Source organism: Phaseolus vulgaris, chromosome 7, assembly GCF_051622355.1.
Source record: "Phaseolus vulgaris cultivar YP4 chromosome 7, ASM5162235v1, whole genome shotgun sequence".
NCBI lineage: Eukaryota > Viridiplantae > Streptophyta > Magnoliopsida > Fabales > Fabaceae > Phaseolus > Phaseolus vulgaris.
This window is the reverse complement of record NC_143504.1, coordinates 2631789-2650515: the sequence shown is the minus strand read 5'-3', so window position 1 is coordinate 2650515 and position 18727 is coordinate 2631789. Positions and strand designations below refer to the sequence as shown.

Sequence of the window (18727 nt, the reverse complement as noted above, 5' to 3'; positions counted from 1 at the left end):
GTATAAATCTTTTTATAAATTGATTTTATAAGGGTGAATTATATTTGACGAGATTCCATATCGATTAGAGATTATCAGAATCCAATCGATTAGAGATTGTGACAGTTCATTTTTTATAAGTGAGTGTCAGCCTCATTTCAAAAGTCGATTGTATAAGGTTAAGTTAAACATAAATTCATTTAATATAGACAATTTATTATTTATAAATAAATATAAAATTCATTTTATTGTTAGATACTTTATTACTAGATGTAAGAATACGAAATTAACAAATCTCCTTCTTGATTTATAATCAATTTCATCCAAATTCATATGACTAATTTTAATAAATTATTATTTTTACTAGTTTTTCGCTAAAATAATCAAAATTCAATTTTCACAATTTCAAATATTCTAACATATATACTTATATCTCCAAATTAGCTGGAACAATTTTTTTAAAATGATTTTCAAAAGTAAAACCTACAAAATTAACCATTGTTCTTTATGTATGAATTTGAAATAATTTTATAATATATAGAGTAAAAAACTTAGCAAGATGTTACAATATTATCAAACTAAGTACAGTCTCCACTTCGTATAAACAAAATTAGCTTGCTTCCTGAGGGTACTACTTCAAATGATATCATATATATATATATATATATATATAGTATTGTCGTAAACATGTGTTTACTTTTCATTGAGAAAAGTGCTTATAATTATTAAAAACATTCTTAATTGTTAAGACTTTTATTTAATTTTGATGTTTAAATGTGAAAATATTCCCTGGGAAATATTTCAAGAATTAAGTAAACTTCTATTCTAAGTATTAATTGTACTTTAGCTATAAATGTTGTAGACAGTGTAAGATTAATAAATATTCTCTATTTCTTTAAAGTAAATGAGCAAAAAAATGTAAGTTTAGTAAATGTGATTATGTTGAGAAAAATATTTTTCTTAATTTATATAAGGGAATAAGAACATGTTTACTATTATCGATATTTATAGTTGAGTTTAAAATATTTTTCATGATATCAACTACAAAGTTACTGTTAATATATTATAAATATTTTTATTAGTTTTTTTTAAAGATATAGATCACATGAGTTCTTTCAACATATAAAATATCACATGTTTACGGAGCTACATGAAAAATATTCCTCACATAAAATATATTTGACATGTGATCATTAAATCATATTCATTTATGTGGAATTGAAGTGAACGAGATATATCACTACAAGAAAATTATGAAATAGAAATTAATTTTTAGAAATCAAAAATAAACTTTGGTAGCTAATTAGATATCAATTTATAAATTATTTAACAATAATAGAAACTAATTTAGAAACCAATTTTTTTTAGTCACTAAAATAGTATCTAATTTAGTCAATATATCAACTAATTATTTTTGTTTCTATTTCATTATTTTCTAATAGTGTATTATACATATAAAATGTAAAATACAAGATGTATAGCTGGGTCAAATTGTTTCACAATAGTTTTACTTAGAAAAAATAATTACTTGTAAGCATAAAAAATGCATTGAAATATTATTAAATCAATATGGTATAATCTATAAGTTTATTAAGAAATGTTTGAATATTATTATAGAGTGATGATTGGTGAATTAAATTTTATTAGTATTTTTTTTGTTGGAATATATGGTTTTAAATGATAAAATTGATATGTTAGTGTATAAGTTATCATGTGATGATATGTAAAATTTGAAGTGTATGATATGAAATAAAATATTATTTGAGTTGGAATGTATATGAGTGATGATATATTATGATTATGTTATGATAGAACATGAATGCAAACATGGTTGTTTTCAGGGAGAGAATTTCATGTTAAGATGTTTAAGTGACATGTTGACTTGAGATTATATATGAAATATCCCGAGTTTATTGATATTAGATTCGTATAGAGGAAAATATGAGGTGGTGAGAGTAAAAAAGGATTTATAACCTTGTATGCAATGTGAAAACAAAAGTTGTGTTTAGTAGTTTATAGCGATCCACTTGTCACATGAGTCGATACATTCATATAATGTAACTTTGTTGTCATGACAACCTAATAGATGTATTGTGTTAGATGCACATATGTGAGTGTAGTTCAGCAAATGTGTTTCCCGAAAATAGAGTCAGATGTTTATGATGTTAATATTAGATATAGATAATGTTCTGAGAGTTCTATATTTAATTTTGGTGTATGTTTAGTGAGTAAATTGAAAGTAGATGAAATATGAGTGAATTTTTAAAATATATGTATTCACATATGCATGTAGTGAGATCTTAAAACAACATTTACTTATTTTTTTTTTTGTTATAAGTTTGTGATCCAATATGATTGTATATATGAAACTCATGCTTTTATGAATAAGAAAACTCTCTACAAATAAAATGATAAAAAAAATTATATTATATTATATATTAACTTTTTAGTAATATATATAAATCTCTATGAAGAGAAAAAAGTTAAAATTATTATATATATATATATATATATATATTAGTTAAATCTAAGTATTACCACTAGAGCAAAATGAGGAATATATGATAACTTTTTATGATGGTTGATAGTCACCCATTATAATAAATGTTACGGTGACATACTTGTAATTTTGAAAAAAACTTATTATGTGAGTTGTAGATCGAACTGACATAATAATTAGTTATTATGTTAGGTCATATTTTAAGTGTCATAAAAGTTATTTATTATGTGTGTTCAATTTAAAACCATCATATAGTAAAATTTGTGATAGATTAAAAAAATTATAAATTTCTAACTTCTCCTTATCTTAGGGTTTGTGTGTTGAGGGTTTGCAAAGGAACAAAAAAATGAGTGAAAGAGTGAGAAAGTGAAATGGTTCAATGATCAAAAGGGGTTTTGGTTCATAATCCTGGACGAAGTTTCAAGGATTTTTTTTGTTCATCAATTGCAGATCAAATATGACGATTTTCGAAGTCTTGCCGAGGCAGAATCCGTTGAGTTTGCCATTAAATTTGACAGTGACAGACGCACCAAGATGATCAATATCACCGATTAATTATATTCTAGTAGTTCTCCCTCTAATAAATCAAACCAAGATTCCTAAGTCATTTGGACTATATAATAGGTGAGTTTAATCTAATTTTTTTTTTAATGCACCTAGATTAAAAAAAATGCCAAACAGAACTGTAAATATTATTGCAAAAACTTTATAAGGTGAGACATGCTATAAGAACTTCATTGTAAAGATATCCCATTTGAATAAAACTGTAAAGTAATAGTGTCTTAATTACAAAAATTAGGTTGAGTTAAACATTTTTTGTGTGGTTATAGTTTCTTGAAGGTGTAATTATTTAGTTTCTACAAAAAAATAATAATTAGATTTTGAATATTAAAGGTTAAATAATTTTAGGAGATGTAAGATTGAATTTAATGGTAAAAATTAGACGGATGTTTGATTCAATTACTAGTAAAAAAATATACTAATATTTAATATTAATTAAACAATTTTAGTTTACTGTTAATATATCATTTAATTACTGAAAAATATGATTATTTTTATTACAATAACAAATGTAGAAGTTCATTGTTAAAAATAATTAACAATATTTTGTAATAATAGACATTTGACTTTTTTATCACATTTTAGTATTGGATGATATATTAATAGCAAATAAAAATTGTTTAATTTTGTAAATTTGTAGGAACAATTAAATATTTACAGGAAGCGGAATTGCGTGTTTATAAAATTAAAGATATCAAAAGTAAATTTAAGTTAATTTAAAATCAAAATCAAAGCAATTCCTTTCTTAAAAAATTATAATTTCAAATAAAATGTTTTCCAATATGTTATAATAAAGAATATATTTGGTCAACAGGGCCAATAATTTTAAAAATATTAAATTAATTCTTATTGCGGGCCCAGTGCGTGAAGCCCAAGCTAATACGTCAGAAAGTGGGATCCAAGCCCAAGTTGAAGCGGTAAACGTCAACCTAAGTCACTCTCCAGTGGGATGTAGAGGATGATCGTAAAGCCCACAGGATCTTAAACCAAGAATCTTTACATCCTCACTCTTAACGTTAACAATAAAGCTCGTCGACTCTGGATTAGTTAATTTCTTACACACCCTTCTATATCTTCACCACTACCATTTCTGTCGTCGCAGTCACAGCCAAAACCCTAAAGTCTCTCACACTTTGTCGGAATACGATTTTGGCTTTTTCCGTCACAAGATGCCGGCGAAGGATGGCGGCTCCGATAAGGAGAAGTGCCTAGATCTCTTTCTGAAGATCGGTTTAGACGAGCGCACAGCTCGAAACACTGTCGCCAATAACAAAGTCACTGCCAATCTCACTTCCGTCATCAACGAGGTATATACACAACCATCCATAGCACAATGATTCTCAATTCAACAATTCCTTCTGCAACCAGTCTTTCTAATTTCGGAAGGTTTCCGTTTCCTTTATTCGTTATATTAGTTGCATTTGTTCTGTGTTTTTTTAGGCTGGTGTTACTGATGGATGCAGTCGAACGGTTGGAAATCTTCTTTACACGGTAATAAATGTCTTTGCATGCACTCGAATTTGTGTTACACTCGTAATTCTGGATGTCTTTATGTTCTGTATTCTGCTGTGCTCACTGAACTACGCGAGTCTATGGTAAAGAGAAATTGTATAACGTTTTATTGTGGTTTTCTTGATGACTGTTGTTGACGTTGATTTATGTGGCAGGTTGCGACGAAGTACCCTGCAAATGCCTTGCCGCATCGTCCAACATTACTTCAATACATTGTTTCTTCGAAGGTGTGCATATTAGATTCTTGGTTGCCGTCTTATGTTCGTCGATTGGCACTAACTGTTTAATTTGTGTTATTATTGTATTCCACTTTTTATTTGTTCTCTTGATTGGTTGTCAACTTTGTTATTATGTTTTCTGCTGATCTCTGGTTTAGATGAAGTTTTATGTTTGAGATATTTCTTCTCTTCTATGATTGTGCTTGCAGGTCAAAACAACTGCACAGTTAGATGCAGCCTTATCATTTCTTGCTTCTACGGGCTTGGAGAATCTTGATTCGAAAACATTTGAAGAAGCTTGTGGTGTTGGTACGGTAGAAAAAACTTTAGCAGTGTAGTCTCGTATAAAGTTGACCTTATGATCTATTTGGACGAGCTTCTTAAAAAGACTTTTAAGAGAGAAAATTAAGAAGAAAACAAGGAAATTGATTTCCTCATAAGTTAAATTTAGCTTGTGGACAAGTTTAAAACAAAACTTTGGAGAAGTTATGTGCAAATTTCTAGAAATTAACTTATGATAAGTGTATCTCTTAATATCTTGCATACTTGAGCAGGCGTTGAGGTTTCAACAGAAGATATCAAACAAGCTGTCAGTGAAGTTGTTGAGGAGAACAAGTCTACAATTTTGGAGCTACGTTATCGAACAAATGGTAGTGTTCAGTCTTTGCCGTGATAGATTTAATAATTCAATTCTGGCAGATTTCATTACTTTGAAATTATAACTTTAAATGAATTGATATGATTTAACTTTCCAATATATATACTGTAAAATCTCACTACAAATTTTAAATTGGAATGCACCTTTTTAATTCTTATAGAGAAGTTCATTATGTGGATGATTGGATGGTTTATTATTATGCAATTTGTTTCCCTTTTATATTGAACTGTCATTCTATTCAGTGCTGAGAACATTTATATTTTATCTTTGCTAGTGGGTGAGTTGCTTGGGCATGTGCGCAAGAGGCTGCCATGGGGTGACGCCAAAGTTGCCAAGGTGACAGCTATGGAATAAACCTAATTCAAGGGTCGTTCGTTTACTTATTTCATGTTTTTAATACTATTTAGTTGCTTTCGCAGCAACTTGTTGATGCAAAACTATATGAACTACTGGGCGATCGAACAGCAGCAGATGATGAAAAGCCATCTAAAAAGAAGAAGGAGAAACCTGCTAAAGTAGAGGTGCCTGTGTTTCCAGTTGTCTATTTTGGCTTTACTTTTTTTATGACATTACTTATTGGTTCACAATTCTACTTACATGCTTATATAGGATAAAGCACCTGTTGCCACTCCTGAAAAGTCACCTGAAGAAGATGTTAATCCATATTTAATATTTCCTAACCCAGTGGAAAATTTCAAGGTATTTTCTTTTATTTAAAATTAAATTGCATTTTAGTATGAATGGAGTCATTTCCAATGCACTGCTTGCTCATGGCATGACATATGAGTGTTTCTTATCGAATCTTTCTGGTTGCTATATTGTTCTTGCAAGGCTTTCAACGCTATAAAGTTCCCTTGGTGCCCTTAGTTTGAAGTTTAACTTTGTTCCTTAACTTGCATCTGCAACATGTCTTGATGATAAGTTGATTTCAGGTGCATACTGAAGTGCCTTTTAGTGATGGAAGTATTTTGAGATGTTGTAATACAAGGGCGCTTCTTGACAAACACTTGAAAGCAACATGTGGAAAAGTTTTGACCCGCTTTCCACCCGAACCAAATGGATATCTGCATATTGGTCATGCAAAAGTATGTAACTTTTTTTGCATTGTAATCATTACTCTGGTTTTTCCCCCCAGTGATATATAGTTTGAAATAAAAACTTAATTGTTGTTCAGGCTATGTTTATTGATTTTGGGCTGGCAAAAGACAGGGATGGAGGTTGTTATCTGAGGTGTGTACTTTTTTTTCAATTTTTCCTTTATTTATTGTCAGTTCAGCTGAGTTTCTCTTCTTTCATCTGAAAGAGATGGACATTGCTCTTGTGAAATATATCATCTAGGAATTATCTATGGGGGAGTTTTAGCATCTTTAACTGGCCTAGAATATTTTAAGATTGAACTTAAAAATGCTTTATAAATAACAAATCATGAGTAGTGTGAAGTGTGGGTGTTTAGATTAAGAGAGAGTTAAAAAGTGGAGAGAAATGAGTGGAAAGTTTATGAGTCATTTGATTGATGTGATAGAATAAAAGAAACTGTAGATTGATATGTTTAGAAAATAACCAAAGTGCCCTTTTGTGAAAAATGAAATTTGATTCCCTTGTGTTAAGAAATGTTTAAATAAATACCTAACACCCATGTCGGATCAAACCGCGGGTACTTGATTATAAAATAATTGTCAATTATTTGATACCTGTAAGTGTTCATAATTATGTAAAATTACTTGATGTAAAAAATATTTTTAAAATATAAATTAGAGTTAAGATAAATTATAAATTTAAATAAAAATTATTTTAAAATTTTAGTAGACAAAATAAATTAAATTTTTAAACAACAAATTAAATTAAGTTATTTCATGAAACACCAAATTTTAAATTTATTTATTTATTTAAATTGTTATTTAAATATTTAAACACCAATTCCAGGTATGATGATACAAATCCTGAAGCAGAAAAGAAAGAATATATTGATCACATTGAAGAAATTGTCCAGTGGATGGGTTGGAAACCATTCAAGGTATGTTCGTTTGTTTCATGACGTGTATTGGCTGACGTGATCTTGGTTATTTAGATGTTTAACAGCTTTGTAATGTTTGCAGATTACTTACACAAGTGATTACTTCCAAGAGTTGTATGAATTAGCTGTGGAGCTCATAAAAAAGGGTCATGCGTATGTTGACCATCAGGTTGTCATCCAAACATCTGAATATCTTATTGCTACAAATATTTAACATTGTTGTTAAATGTTTCATTGGTTCTTCCCTTTAGGTGGTTTTAAAACATCTGACATGTAATTAACTTGATTTATTTGAAGCACTAATTCTGATCCCTTTGGCAGTTTACTCTGAAAATTTCAATTGCATGGAATTATATTATCAACCCTTATGTTATAAATTTGTGTTCTCGTGCCTAAGCATGAAGACATCTCTTTTTTGTATTCTCTTTCTGATTGTGATGCGTGCATCATCAACACTATTTAGCACTTATTGTATATTTTTAAAACTTTTAAAATTATTGATTATTTATGTTTTTCTTTTACGTTGGAATTCCTTCTTTCCTATAAATCTTAGCTTTAATCACTTTCAATTTTTAATATCAAATTTTTCTTTTTTAAATACCTTAGATTTAGTGAGAATTTTTTTAAAAGATTAAAGGAATTAATTTGATAGTATTACTCATCACATATTTACACTTTTACGTTTATTTTATATTTTAAAAAAGTTACTTCAATTGTTGCAAAGGATACTTGCTATTCCAGAAGAAAATGTTAACGTGGAATACTAAGGAGGATGTGATAATTGTCTCCATGTTGTTGAATTTTGTATTAAGCAAGCACAACAAACATTAACAGTATTTAATGATGATTTGGTTGTAGACACCTGATGAGATAAAGGAATATAGGGAGAAGAAAATGAACAGTCCTTGGAGAGACAGACCAATTTCAGAGTCATTGAAGCTCTTTGAGGATATGAAAAATGGCCTTGTAGAAGAAGGAAAAGCCACACTTAGAATGAAGCAAGACATGCAGAGTGATAATTACAATATGTATGACCTTATTGCTTACAGAATTAAGGTAAGTACTTGCCTAGATGATTTTGATTACTCAAATTTACGGGGAGATAATGATCCAATTTCATGTGATGTGAATGCTTTTGGTCTTTTAGTTTACTCCACACCCTCACGCCGGAGACAAATGGTGTATTTATCCAAGTTATGACTATGCTCACTGCATTGTTGATTCTCTAGAGAATATCACACATTCAGTAAGTTGTCTTTCACTCTATTTTTTCTTGGTGATGTTACAATTTTCTTGCTAGTAACCCGGTTTCTCCTTTTTTATTTACCCATTTCAACCTTCAACAAGAATGTGTTAATCCTAGATGCTTAAATTCTCCTAATTTAATCTCTCTCTATCTATATATTTATAGTGGCGGTCCTTGTGATAACATCCGTTTTTTATACACGTGATATTTGGATATCCTAATATAATAATACTTAGACAGCTAGATTTCTAGCTTCTTCAACATTATTTTATGCTCTAAACTTTTGTAATATTTATAGTCAGTTAGATTTTTGGAAGATCATTGAGTTGGAGTTATTATGTTTTAAAATGTGTGGTTCTCCTTAAAAAAATTGTAGTTTCAACTTTCATGTATATATACATAATGGGAATTTTAAATTTTCTGTCCTACAAATAGCGGTGTGCTGTACAGAATGTTCTATTCACTATAGTTGGTTCTTTGTGGCTATAACTGTGCTGGGAACTTTTGTAACTAATGGTCAATGTTTTATGGCTTCATACCTAACAAATAGCATTCAGATTTCGTATGCGATTAATGCTAACTCTGTTGTTATTTTATATATATCTAATTCACGAATATCTCATGCAGCTGTGTACACTTGAATTTGAGACACGTCGAGCATCGTATTATTGGTTGTTGCATGCGTTAGGCATTTACCAGCCTTATGTATGGGAATATTCAAGGTTGAATGTCTCTAACACAGTTATGTCAAAGCGTAAGGTGAATCAGCAATTTTGCACATTGTAATAATTTTGTTGAGTTTTGTTATTATGCTTATAATTTGCTATCCCCTAATTACATATTGTTCTTTGTTGAAGCTGAATCGTCTAGTTACAGAGAAGTGGGTTGATGGGTGGGATGATCCTCGTTTGATGACACTAGCTGGTTTGCGGCGAAGAGGCATGAGCCCCACTGCAATCAATGCTTTTGTCCGAGGAATTGGAATAACTAGAAGGTATGTTATCAATTTCCAACTACAGTTGGTTGTATAAGAATGCTATTTCTAAGTTATTGGTGTGGAAAAGTACTTGAAACACCACATACTTCAGTTCATGTTTTATACTAAAAATTGACCTGAATTTCATTTTAGCTTTTACCATTTCCTTTATATCTTGATGTCGGAAGTTGCTTTGGTAATGCTTTATTATATTTATCATATTAATTGCTATTTATGTCTTTTTCAATCTATAATTTTTCAATGTAATTGATGAATTATTCTGTTAGCAGTTATAACAAAACATTTTGTGATCCATGTATTTGCCCCCACCAAAAGCCTAGGTTGTTTTTTTTTTTTTGTAGTTATGAAGGCACAAATTCTCTACATTTGTCAATTCATTATTGCGTATTAGTTTTGGACGTCATGTTATAGTTTGTGTTAGTAAAAGATGTTTATTTGTCAACTTAGTCTCTCTATCTCTGAGAGAAAAGGCATAGTCTACAATGACTTGATCCATCATGTGCTGTGTTAATAAAAATGGCTATAAATCTTTAGTATTTTTGTTACCACTAATGACTACACCCCTGTTCCCATCCTCAAAGTAAAAATTCACACACATTCTTGTCTCCATCCCCATTGGATATGAAATTTGTCTCATCCCCCCCATAGTCTTCGAGACACTTTGAGTAGTGAGTATTATCGTCCCCCAAATATTAAATAACTCTCACAAAAATAAAAAATTCAAACAGAATAAAATAAACATGATATTATCAAATATTCAATGTTAAAAGAACACATTTTCTTTTCTTCAATATCAAAGATCAAAGGAATATTTTATAATTGCATAAATGACAAGTAATTATAAAAAAAAGTAAACAATTACGCAATTGAAATTTCATGACAACTATAACATGTATTACTTTTTGAAAATCTTGAGAGGAAAAATACAAGGATTTGAGTCAATTTGGTGAATATTGAAAGAGTTGAACCATTGAGAGAGAGAATGAAAAATTGTGTAGTGAATGAAGAATTTTTCAAATGAAATGAAACTAAGAACCAAAGATAAAAGATATTATAAGTTCTTTATGTTATCTAGTAAAGTAAGGGTTTACATGATTGAACATTCAAAATTGATGACATTCTCGCATGACAGAAAATAAACAAAAAATAAAATATTAAAAAGGAGTACAAATGAACAAATGGGTGACTTAATTCATTGAAAATGAGGTTTACATTTCTTGAAATGCAATACATTGTTTGAACAAAACTGGATAAAGGAAAAAAAAAGTGTAATTGAGGTTGTGATGAAGGAGAAAATACTTTAGGGATTTGAGTGAACTTGGTGGATTGAGTTGAACAATTGAGAGAGAAGATGGAAAATTATTTATCGAAAGAAAAATTCTTCAAATGAAATGAAACAAAAACCCAACAAGAAAATTGAAAATAAGTTTTTTTGGCTACCTACCTAATAAACTAATAGTGTTTTAGTTATTTTAAATGGGGACGGGAACATACATACCCATCCCATCTATGTACTTGAATTAAAATATTGGATATTACTCATACTTATACCTGGTAAATGAGGGGATTCCCGTCAAAATCATTATGAGTTCGGACAATACAGCGAGTGCAAATTTATTTTTCCTACCTTTTAGATATTGTGATTGAGTGTTATTTCCTCTTTTTCTACTTTTAATTTTTGTTAAAATTGTAAGTACTTTGTATCCTTTGTAGAGTTTAAAAGCTTGCCAGTTATTAGCAATTTTTTTAAAAACTGAACCATTAATAAACTTGTGATTGAAAACATTAGTGCCAAGAAGATACTACATTCTAAATATATCAGTCTCGCCAGGAGGGAAATATTGCATTGGAATGGCGGGATTGTTATTGCCAGAGGCAGAAACAGAAAATAGGGAGTAGAGAAAACAACATATAATTTAGCAAAAGGCTTAACTTGGTGAACAGTAGGCCTATTTATTCAGGTGGATGTAAAGAAATATTTGAAGATTACAGAAAGTAGCTCCTGACCACTCAAATCCTATTTTTGTGTCACTTGTATTATACAACCTAGCATTTTGCCTTCATTGTGTGTATCTGTACTGCAGGTTTTTTGGGTCAGGTCATGATGTGTCTGGCAGAACCCAAAATTAAAATTTCAGCAAGCAGCCACTTTCTCTTTATAGGACCAAAAAAATACTGATCTCCTTAACAAACAGAACATAAGTCTTTGAAGAAATAGTTGTCTAGGTGATGCCTTATCCAAATAGTTGATTCACTATTGTGTTCTTTGCACGGGATTGTTATTTTATTTATTCGTTTATTTAATGTGTGCTTTAGGAAATGCACATTTGAAGCTTTAATCAGTTGACTGTAGCTTACTTTCAAGAACAAGAACCTGCGCACTGTTTTTTCATTTAAAAAATAGGTATATGAGGGTGGAGGTGCATCATTAATTACAATTATTCTTTTTGTTGCTGTAGTGATGGCACTTTGATTTCTATTGAACGCCTTGAATACCATGTTAGGGAAGAATTAAACAGAACAGCTCCTCGTGCAATGGTTGTCCTTCATCCCCTCAAGGTATATTTATTTTCTTTCTATGCCAGTATACCGTTCTGATTTAATCAGCTTAAGACTAATTGATTTAATCTTGTAAGGTTGTTATTACTAATCTTGAAGCCAACCCAGTTATTGAGGTTGATGCAAAGATATGGCCTGATGCAAAAGCTGATGATGCTTCTGCTTTCTACAAGGTAATGCTTAGCTTGTGAAAACCGATATCTTTGGGCAATGCTCTGGTTTTAGGATGATGATTCAATATGTTGACTTTTTTGTTAAGCTTTATCATGATATTACCAGTTCATATGTTGGTTGGTTTCTGATTCTCTTTTCATGTCTACGTTTGTAGATTCCATTTTCCAATATTGTATATATTGAACACTCGGACTTCCGGATGCAAGATTCGAAAGATTATTATGGTCTAGCTCCTGGGAAATCTGCGATACTCAGGTTAGTTGAGGGTACAAATTGATATTGTGGTGAGAATTTAAAGTCCACTGTTCAAAGTTTTCATTGTTTGGTGTAGATATGCATTTCCTATAAAGTGCACTGAAGTGATTCTAGCTGATGATAATGAGACTATTCTTGAAATTCGAGCCGAGTATGATCCTTCAAAGAAGACAAAGCCTAAGGTTTACAAACTTTGCTATTTCTGTTGATTAAAAATAGTCGACGAGAGTTGTGGAAAACTGATTGGTGATCTGTGCAATCCTTTTGTTTTTAGGGGGTTCTCCATTGGGTTCCTCAACCTTCTCCTGGAGTTGATCCATTAAAGGTGGAAGTCAGGTTGTTTGAGAGGCTATTCGTATCAGAGGTTTGCTATCCTTTACGTCTGCCTGTGATTTTACACACACGCTATATAGTTTGCTAATAATATTTTCCTTCTTTGTTGCTGTTTGAATCACTGGAATAGAATCCCGCTGAACTTGACAATTGGCTCGGCGATTTAAACCCTAATTCCAAAGTGATAATCCCGGATGCTTACGGCGTGTCCTCCCTGCAGAATGCGAAAGTTGGGGACAATTTCCAATTTGAACGATTAGGTACTTTACGTTGAGTGCTACTTGATTATTAGTTCATCTTTCTTCACTTAATATCTAACCCTTATATCTCTGCTCTTGTAGGCTACTTCGTAGTTGACAGGGACTCAACTCCAGAAAAACTTGTTTTTAATAGGACTGTCACCTTAAAGGACAGCTATAGCAAAGGTGGAAAATAGGGTTCCTCAATATTGGCACATGCAGGTCCTGCGGTTCATACATGTTTAAAATAGATACTTGTAACACAGAAATTTTTGGGGTTGGGGGGTTATGTAAAACATTTACTAGCCACTTAGCCGTGTACATTTTCTTAAGGGATCATTTATAAGTTCCTCAGTTATTTAATTACTTTTTGGTTGGTTGGTTTTGTAGTTTGGATATTTTATTTGTTTTTACTCTTGGTGAATTAGTGCCAACGTTGATGTTTTTTCCTATTAGTCGAGTGTAACATTAGTATTAAGAAATCATTTCCCTCTAAAAAGAAATTACATTTAAGTCAGATTAAGTCTAGTGTTTGCACTGTATGCATGTATGTGACATGTGACAGGACAATGTTGTTCTGATTGACAGTAATGTGTATCCAGGTTGAATTAAAATGGCAGTTTTAACTTTAATAGTTATCTTAAACATAGCCCTTTTTAGATTGAAGTCAACTATTAAGCATTTGTCATCGAAAGAGTTTTAATTTGCTTAAACTATTTATAACGCCTTGAATTAAGCACAAGGAGACTCGCAAAAATAATTTTTACTCTATTACTTCATGAAAAGTACCTAAAAATTCAAATGGAGATTGTATTCCACCTAAGCCCCATCTATCATAATAGATAAATGGTGTTAACCTAAATGTTTTTTTTTATCGGCAGTGTTAACCTAAATGTAACATTTTAATTAAGTTAATTTCTGATTTTATGAATTCACAGGTACAAAATTTGACTATCAGGTGTCAATTTTATATAATTGTTTTTATAGGTTTGGTTTTAAAATTTGTTTAATTTTTATAATCAATTTGAAAACTTGTTTAATTTAGAACCGGTTCTTAAAAACTGTTTTGATTTTGAAATGATTCTTTCAAATAATTTACACTATTAGATTAAGAATCCAATTACTTAAAATTGTTCTGTTTAAAAAAAAGAATTTTGCTCATCCCTATAACTAACTCTAATTTTATTTCATTGGAAGGATCATGTAAACTTAGAGGGTGTTTGCTCTGGTTGCCATATGATATAGTGAGTCTATAATAAATTTGTACTTTATAAATTATTTTACTAACTACAAGTTGGGATTGTTACCTTCTTTATTTTAATGGTTTAAAAATAGAAATAATGATACTCATTAATGCAATTAAAAAGAGATGCTCCTTAATTATAAACCTATAGTGAGTTAATGGGTTTTATTTTTGTAAAATGAAACTTGCAATTCTACATCCTAATATTATCATTAAATTTTGTTTATGCCTTCACTGTTTTTCCAACTTTAAATATACTGAAACTTCATATTAGTTTAAGAATTTGTTTTTCTTGTTAAGATATACTGGAAGAATATTAACCATAAAAGGGAAATGATAATAATGATGCATTGTATTCCATTATTCCAAATTTTATTGCCAGCAAAATCAATCAGCCAACAGAAAGTTATTCTCCTACACTATCACTAGGGCATCTTTAATAGTATATATACCATCATCGCCTTTAGAATCTAATGTATTGCATTATGTTTCTATTCAGAAAATTCAAATCTTAATATGCAACAGTACTTCCCACAACCATGATTTCCCATCACGAATCAGTCACCAATTTGAAAACCTTAGACTTTAAATCTGCTTATTGCATATTCTTAATTTAGATAACAATCTTAAGCTAATTGCCATCTATTTTCTTTATTTTAAGTTTGTCTGAAATAGGTGTACCCTTATAAGCTGAAGATGTTCATAACCATTTATCTCTCTTCAAATTCAATACACTACTAAAAGATTGCACTATTCTTAGAAGTCTAACTACTCTTCGACACTTTTTTTATTTCCATTTTTCATACTTCAATGTGTCTATGGTGATCTCTTTCTTCTTTTTTTTTTTTCTCTCGTGATCTTCCTTCCTTCATGATTTTTCGGTATGTCAGATAAGTAGTGCCTACAAGGTATAAAGTTAGAATATGTTTAATTATCTTTTTCTTTAAAAAAACACTATACCTACCTACTAATTGAGTTACCTAATTATATTACAAAATATTGAGTTTCATCAGCTTTATTGAACTTTACTATTTATACTTTTATTTACTAAGTTCAACACTATACTTTGAACTTTATTTTGGATCTTAGTGTGATTCATATTGAACTTAGCCAGATTGACTTTAACTTTGTGTAGGAGGTTTTAAATTTAGGTTCTTTTGATTAGACTTACTTGTAATCTGTTACTTTTGATCAGTACATCTAAAAGTTTCTCACGAACCTTTCGGTCTCTCGGCACCTTGATTTATAAAAGTACAAAATCCAAACATCTTGCTCACACTTCACATATATTCGAGTGATTGATTTCAATATTTAGCGTTTAGTAGAGTTGTGTAAAATGGGCTTATGGTGCACTCAGATGTGATTTTGCAAGTATTCTCTATACTCTCTGGTTGGATCAGAATCCTTATCCTCTTATCACCTCAAGTGAGTCTCGAGCATAAAGGTTGGGCTACACCAGCTTCCATACTAAAAAGGGATGCAGGAATGTTATTAGCATTGCAATTTTCTTCATTCACACATCAAAAGTTATTCTTAAAGAGAAATAAAGGGTGACTTAGTGTCATTCCCTTCTATGGGGCTCATCCCCATACCCCAAATGGTGAAAATGTTCACTACTCTACAATTCTCAATCTTTTACTTTCACTAAGCAGAATTATTGTTTTTGTCATGAATGCAACTCAGAATAAAAGTCTCAAGAACAAAACAGAATCTTGGAAAATAAAGAGAATAATGAAGTGCATATATTGATAAAATAATGAAATGGATGTGGGGTTAGTTGGTTTTGTACTTATTGGCTGCGATAACCAATGAAAGCAAACAAGATCACTCTTCTCTTTCTGGAGGAAAGTAAAAGGGTCTGAGTCTCATTCTCCCAATTATGGAGTTTGGTCTAGTCACGCTTACATTTGACAGTGAAAGGTTGATTTGATTGAAAGTAAGGGAGAATGAGTATTATTTATCTATATCCATCTACCAATCTAATCTCTGCCTTTCAAAGGTTCCAATTCTCATGAATAATTAGCACCAACATCAGAGCACATGCTTTGGTGCCACCTTTTCTTTCCTCTCCAAAAACACTTCATTTCTTATCTCACTCATCCATCTTCCTACGCCACCTTATCCACCTCACTCACATTCTAGAGCATATGCTGCAACCATTCACTCCCACCACAGTATTTATCAATCAAAACACAAAAGTATCAGTATCTGTACATATATACATGTAACATTTAATGTAACTAATACGTTTTTGTTGTGACTTACAATAAAAATCAGTATTCTTAAGATAAAAGAAAAGAGGGGTGGAGAATGATGCTGTAGACTTCACAAGTGGCTCCAAAATTAGCACGCCTCAGAAAGAACCATGCACAAGCAAAGGGGACAGTTGGCAACTTTATTATAACAGAGACTACATGCTGAAAGTTTCAACACTGGTGCAATTTTTCTTTGAATAAAATTGTGCATTTACATTGTATGTCGAAAATACCACATTGAATCGAATGATAAGAAGGTCGAATGATCTTCTTAATTCAAACACAACCTATAAATTCACAATTAACTATAATTAAAGTATGATTAGATCTTTTTTTTAGACCCACAAGCAGGTTTATAAGAGTTGAAGTTCATCCAAAAAATATAAATATCAGAAAAGATTCAGGATTTAGAGTCAAGGTTAATTTTTTTCATTCTCAACTCATATGTATATTATACTCGAACTAACTTGATAGTCAGAATGTTTTAATCGTATCTACTCTTCTTATTGAAAAGTCGTTCAAAGACCATAGTAAAGACCGGAAGATAAAGACAAAAAAAATTATTTTTAAGACTAGTCCCACCTTGTAAGAAGTGTATATACTTAAGATTTAAGATTGAAGTTTGATAGAATTAGTTAAACGTTGGGTTGATTGTTGCATGAATAAAATGTGAGTGGCTTGTTTGTTTTTGACCGTGGCCTTTATTTTCAGAGGAGGACTTTGAAAATTGCACAGTAAATTTGAGCAGTAGCTGTGTGGTTGAATGATTTGAGGGATGTTTCTTTTCCTGATTCGTAGAACAGAGAGAAAAAGAAATGAAGGTAGCAGACAAGAAGTTTAAAAGCAGTCTTTTTCTGTGGTTGAACGTAGAAACCGGTGCAGTCACGCCCTCTCTCTCTGGCTCCATTATAATCTTGTTTAATTGCCAAAGTGTAGTTTCTTCATGTCTGTTGCTTTCAGTTTCAAATCATACCAAAGAAACACCTCATTATTATTATTATTAAGCTGTCACAATCACACATCATGCGCATGCACTGTGTTTTTTTTCTTTCTGTAAGACCCAAAAGAGATTCATGGGTTTAATGTCACACATTTCTTTGTGTTTAGTTCCGAATTGCTGCCACCCCAGCCGCTAATTTAGCAAAGGATAAGGATTTGGTTTAAATTACTGTTCCAAGGTCGTAGGTACAACTGAATCAGAGTCAAACATTTCTAAATCTTTATTTTATATTTTAATATTAAATAAATTATTGCACGTGCCTTTCAATACACTGAAACTAACACAACACGTGTCTCTCAATCATTACTGCCCGCTTCCTGTTCAACTGTTACCAACTACTTCTTTCATCATATTACTCTTTCATTTTTAAATCAAATTTATTAAAAAGCTTTTAAAAAATCTCCATATAAAGTATAAATATATTTATATTCTAATTTTATTTTAAATTATTTTAAAATTCATATTTATTGTATTTTTTATGCATAGAAACTGAACTAGAATAAAAAGACAATCTTTTGTGAAATTTATTCACTTAAACCTTTTCTATAAAACCATTGTTTTGGTTTTTCTTCATATGTGAAAATTAAGATGCTTATGTAAAATAAACATGTTTATATCAGCGGCTTTTTAAAAGTAAAAGAAATAACAAAGTAGTTCAAATTAATAACCAATATCTTAAATTTTAATTATTGTTCGAGTACTTAAACCTTTTTTTCTTTGTACTCGTACGAAAATGAAAAGTCACGTGTCCTTTCGTAACAGTTCTGAGAATTTAGATAAAATATAAATAAAATCAATTTAAAAAATTACGAAGCTTTTATAAAAAGTAGCTTTAATATTATGACGATACTATAAGTAGGATATAGATTTGGGAGCAAATCATAAATGGAGTAACTCATTCGTACCCTTAAAATTAATTTCCACATTTCATTTAAGAAAATAAGTCCTTTTTTTATTTGTTTGATAAGGCGGAGACGAGCAAAA

The 18727-nt window shown here is 30.6% G+C and overlaps 1 protein-coding gene across 1 annotated transcript; it reads left to right on the top strand.

The window, feature by feature from the left end:
• Positions 1–3913: 3913 nt before the first annotated feature.
• LOC137830127 (glutamine--tRNA ligase) lies at positions 3914–13698 on the top strand. Its single transcript, XM_068637287.2, has 23 exons — positions 3914–4347; positions 4481–4531; positions 4708–4779; positions 4980–5079; positions 5325–5420; positions 5703–5764; positions 5848–5949; positions 6038–6127; positions 6361–6513; positions 6603–6658; positions 7352–7442; positions 7525–7611; positions 8301–8498; positions 8590–8688; positions 9316–9447; positions 9546–9682; positions 12145–12244; positions 12322–12417; positions 12573–12673; positions 12750–12855; positions 12948–13037; positions 13137–13266; positions 13348–13698. Exons 1-23 carry the CDS (start codon positions 4210–4212, stop codon positions 13440–13442), a joined length of 2382 nt encoding a protein of 793 aa, XP_068493388.1. The 5' UTR covers positions 3914–4209; the 3' UTR covers positions 13443–13698.
• Positions 13699–18727: the final 5029 nt, after the last annotated feature.

What these genes read in the sequence shown, in the direction of transcription:
- LOC137830127 (XM_068637287.2), top strand. Translation starts at nt 4,210, where the DNA reads ATGCCGGCGAAGGATGGCGGCTCCGATAAGGAGAAGTGCCTAGATCTC. An exon ending in AGAAACCTGCTAAAGTAGAG is followed by an intron (nt 5,950 to 6,037) that starts GTGCCTGTGTTT and finishes ATGCTTATATAG; the next exon opens with GATAAAGCACCTGTTGCCAC. An exon ending in TAGAGAATATCACACATTCA is followed by an intron (nt 8,689 to 9,315) that starts GTAAGTTGTCTT and finishes TATCTCATGCAG; the next exon opens with CTGTGTACACTTGAATTTGA.